This window comes from Hippoglossus stenolepis, chromosome 21 (assembly GCF_022539355.2).
Source record: "Hippoglossus stenolepis isolate QCI-W04-F060 chromosome 21, HSTE1.2, whole genome shotgun sequence".
Taxonomy (NCBI): Eukaryota; Metazoa; Chordata; class Actinopteri; order Pleuronectiformes; family Pleuronectidae; genus Hippoglossus; species Hippoglossus stenolepis.
This window is the reverse complement of record NC_061503.1, coordinates 10631322-10635537: the sequence shown is the minus strand read 5'-3', so window position 1 is coordinate 10635537 and position 4216 is coordinate 10631322. Positions and strand designations below refer to the sequence as shown.

General features: G+C 44.8%; 1 protein-coding gene across 1 annotated transcript; it reads right to left on the bottom strand.

Annotated features, from left to right (window-relative positions):
* Positions 1-1031: 1031 nt before the first annotated feature.
* On the bottom strand, positions 1032-3979 carry LOC118100815 (sarcoplasmic reticulum histidine-rich calcium-binding protein). The gene is made up of 5 exons (XM_035146243.2): positions 3000-3979; positions 1474-1580; positions 1302-1373; positions 1161-1215; positions 1032-1072 (listed from the first exon to the last, which is right to left on the bottom strand). Exons 1-5 carry the CDS (start codon positions 3628-3630, stop codon positions 1032-1034), a joined length of 906 nt encoding a protein of 301 aa, XP_035002134.1. The 5' UTR covers positions 3631-3979.
* Positions 3980-4216: the final 237 nt, after the last annotated feature.

Genomic DNA, 4216 nt, shown 5'->3' with positions numbered 1-4216 from the left:
ACAAAAAAAGCATTTGAATAAATCATAGCCTTATAGAAATACTGTATTTTGCCTTGAAAATACACAAAAATGAAGGTCATTAAATGAAATTCTACAAAATGACTCTTGCAGATTTTAGTAAAAATTGAAACGCGAGCCGTCAGATTCGGGGCGTGCAGCCAGACAGCGCCGATCCTGGTCGCCGTACCTCTTGTGACCACAGGAGGACGCTAAAGGGGGGGTTGTCTCAAGGGTTGCTCAAAGAAGAGAGGAAAAGGTCCTGCAGGAAGAAAGGTCAGAGCAGAGTCAGAGTGTGTGCTGACCTGAGGCCTGTACCACGAATCAACAGCAGCGTACTTCACTAAAAATCAGTCCCCCCGTATAATCCATACAACAAATCTGGTTCTCATGGGCTGTGAGCACGTTTGTGTAAAAGGAAACAGAGTTGATAAGAACGAGGAACAACAATCAAAGCCATTAATTAAGTCCTGAATATGGCAGGAGAGTGAATGCTGATGCCTGTGGGTATATTACGTCTTAGCGACAGACGAGTGACTTGTATAAGACTTTAATTGTCACATAATTAAATTAGAACTAGAAACTCTAGTTAAGATGAGAGGGAGTCCACGTGCGGTTAAACTGGTTCAACTGGTTCAAATGTTGATTCATATTTATGGTGAACAGAGAGTGGAACATTATTCCTGATCAACTACGTCAGAGTTAAAAGCACAGTTCTGTCAAAATCTAATAATATCTGTTCAATAGAGAAACAAAGCCATAGTATTTGTCATGTATTTAATTAGAGTGATACTCTCCCTCTGTTTGTTAGAATCTCTGAATTAAAACCAGAGTGGAAAATCGGACATCTATTTGTCCCTTTATCGTAAAGTGTTTTGTCCCTGTCAGGATCCTGTAGGAATGACGACGCGATCCGATTGGTTAGTGATCGGAAATCGCGATCCGATTGGTTAGTGATCGGTAATCCTGCTCCATAGCACAGGCCTCTGCTGCTGTTGTGTCCCTAAATGTGGGATGTGAGAAAATGCAGAAACTCACTGAAATAGGGACCCAGTCAGCTCGTCCACAAGGCCACCTGCAATACACACAGATATTAATACTTCAATAGAATACACACGAACACTGGTGCGTGCACTATTTGACTAATAACTACCGGTGTTTACCTGGAGAGCAAATGGTGTCGCACAGCATGGGGCAGAGGTAGCAGGACGAGCATCCCTGCAGGACAAACAGTGTGAGCACACGAGGAGGTTGTGGTCACGATGAAGTGTGGTGTGTTATTTCTAAAGGCGGTAGGAACTTACCTGACAGTGCTTGCAGTGATCTGATTCGTCTCCCTCCTCACATGGGCACTTGTCACAGCTACTGGAGCAGTGCTAACAGGAGAAACACACACGCACAGGTGCAAAGTTGTGTTTATTACCTCGAGTACAATTGGACCATTAAAGGCTCGTACTCCCATCTCCTCGTTTTTACCTGGCAGATGGAGCACACGCTGCACAAGGAGCCAGAGCGGAAATGCAGCAAGTGAGAGACGGCGTCCTCCTCACCCTGGGTCTCTGCTGCGATGTCCTCATGCTCATCTACAGTCAGAAAAGTCAACACGTTTTAATATTTGACAATTATTGTGAATTCTTGTATCAGTGTGCACATATTGAATCAAAAGGAAACCGCGAAAAAGGTTGGGTTAATTGGAGACACTCAAATGACCATAAGTGTGAATGTAAGAGTGAATCACCAGTTTGTTGCCCCTGCGTTGTGATTGGCGGTGTCCAGGGTGTTCCCCGCCTCTCACCCAGTGGCAGCTGGGATTGGCTCCAGCCCCCAACCCCCAACCCCCACCCACCCATAACCCTCAGCTTATACAAGCGGTATAGATAATGGATGGACGGGTTTATGTTTAAACTCCTAAATGTCAAAATCTATTTCCAAGTCTATCTGAGTCTATTCTTGGTCGGCTTCATGTAAACCTTCGACAGAGACCATGAGATCAAATTATTGGTGTCAGGTTGTTGGTGTGAGGTTATGTTAAATGCGAATCGGCTTCAATTTTGTAATGATCCGGCAGAACAGTGTGTAACACCGAGGACGAGACACGTGTCAGATAGAATCAAGGAGACAAAATGTGCAGATCAGGACGACTAAAACAAACTTTGTGCACATGTATCATATAAATAACAGTATGAACAGTTTGTAGTGATCAACAAGTGTTTGTGCCCTTTTCTGTCCCAAAATAGCCACATTGGCTCAACAAAAGGTTGAGATACTGACCGGTGCCACGCAGCTACCACACAGATAAACCGGTCTATTTTAGGACTGATATGTGTCACACACTGTTCTCACAGCGGCTTTAACAATGTCAGAGAGGAACTCAAGTATATGGGACGAATAACACGGCACATTCAGAAACTGAAAAGAAGGATTTGAACGCCTGGGTTTGAAAGTTGGAAATCTGATGAAAGATGAAGTTATGAGACTTTGCTTAATGTGTAAAGCTGAAGCACCTCACTGTTCTCCCTGTGCATCAGTTTGTTTTCCAGGTTTGAAACCTCGCACACGATGATCTGAAAATCTGGTACACGTCGGCCTGAAATGTTGAAACTTGAGTTTTGAAAGGTCGGATCTTTATTTTGAAACTTTGCAGACGTACTGCAGTCAGTGGTTCCAGTGCTGAGTTTGAACCACACACACTTTTCAGAGACACATTTGCAAGCTCATGAATCTCGTGACTTTTTGAAAATCAGGATCCAGGGATGAAGGGACATTTGCTCCTGACCTATTATATATCTGTTTTTTATCAGATTTCAAGCTTTTCAAACATCGAGTTTCAACTTTTTTCCAGTTTCAGAACATGTCACAATATTCATTTCATACTTGAGGGTCAACGTTCACCCAAAGAAAAATAACAACTTATCATATTTGATACTAAATTTGTGACTTGTTTTGTTTCATTTTCCTTAGGATCTGTTTAATAAATTGATAAATTAAAAAAGTGTATATACCATCATCACCGTCCTCTTCCGCAGCTACCTCCTCTCCTTCGGTTGCCTCGTCTTCCTCAGCATCCTCTTCTTCTGCTGTATCATGCTCATCTGCTGCCTCCTCATCTTCATCCTCCTCATCATCATCCTCCTCAGCTGCTGCCTCTTCCTCCTGCTCATCGTCATCGTGATCCTCTTCTTCATCATCATCTACCTCATCTGCAGCCTCCTCCTCATCATCTCCCTCCTCCTCTTCAGCAGCCTCCTCCTCCTCTTCCTCATCTGCAGCCTCTTCCTCCTCCTCCGCATCATCCTCCTCTTCCTCGGCTGCCACCTCATCATCCTCTTCTTCTTCGGTATCATCCTCCTCTTCTGCAGCCTCTTCATCTTCTTCTCCCTCAGCTGCCTCCTCTTCCTCATCGTCTGATTCTTCTTCACCTTCCTCTCTTTCTACCTCTTCCTCTTCCTCAGTAGCACCACCATCGCCCTCGATGGTTTCGCCCTCCTCTGCCACAACCTCATCGTTTCTGGCAAAGAGGTCGGCCTCTGCTTCGGCCACGTTCTGGGCACTAACTACCCCAGAGAGTGGAAGCTGGGATGAGCACAGGAGCACCAGCAGGAGTCCCAATACCCAACTCTTCAACAGTGCCATCTTGGAAGATTTACACAACTCTTAGAAGCAAAAGAAAAAATCTATTCTGGAGGAGCGTCTTCAACCCTGGTTCTTCCACCAAAAAACAAAACAACTAAAAAAAAAGCAAAAAATCCACTGAAAACAAGAGGGAGCTGCAGAAAATGCAGGAAACGATCTCAGGTCTTTGGTCCAGGCTGCAGAGAGAAGGGGTGAGGAGGGCCGTGCTCACAGCGAGAGAGCAGTGTGTGCCAGACTGGTGCCGGTGAACACAGAGGACACAGTGGAAACACACAGCTGGGTGAGGGGCGTATGGTTGTGTGGCTGCTTGTGCATGAGTGACAGAGGCACATGTGTGGGAAGAATGCTCGTGATGCCTTTAACACAGTGTATTGGAGAGGGGGGTGTCCATATGGCATTTGGGGAAGGGGTGCGGTCAAAGTTGAGAGGGAGGGGTACATTTATAATTGCTGACATTAAATATTTTAGTATAACAATTGTAGGCCCATACATGTAGAAAGATATTGTGCATGCAGTATGGTCACGGGACAGTTTTCGCGTGTCCTGCAAATGTCCACACGTCTGTTATTTATTACTTTTGTTTAAT

Coding starts and splice junctions, on each gene's coding strand:
- LOC118100815 (XM_035146243.2), bottom strand. CDS start 3,630: ATGGCACTGTTGAAGAGTTGGGTATTGGGACTCCTGCTGGTGCTCCTG. Junction 1,374..1,473: donor GCGTGTGCTCCATCTGCCAG/GTAAAAACGAGG, acceptor TTCTCCTGTTAG/CACTGCTCCAGTAGCTGTGA. Junction 1,216..1,301: donor ATCACTGCAAGCACTGTCAG/GTAAGTTCCTAC, acceptor TTTGTCCTGCAG/GGATGCTCGTCCTGCTACCT.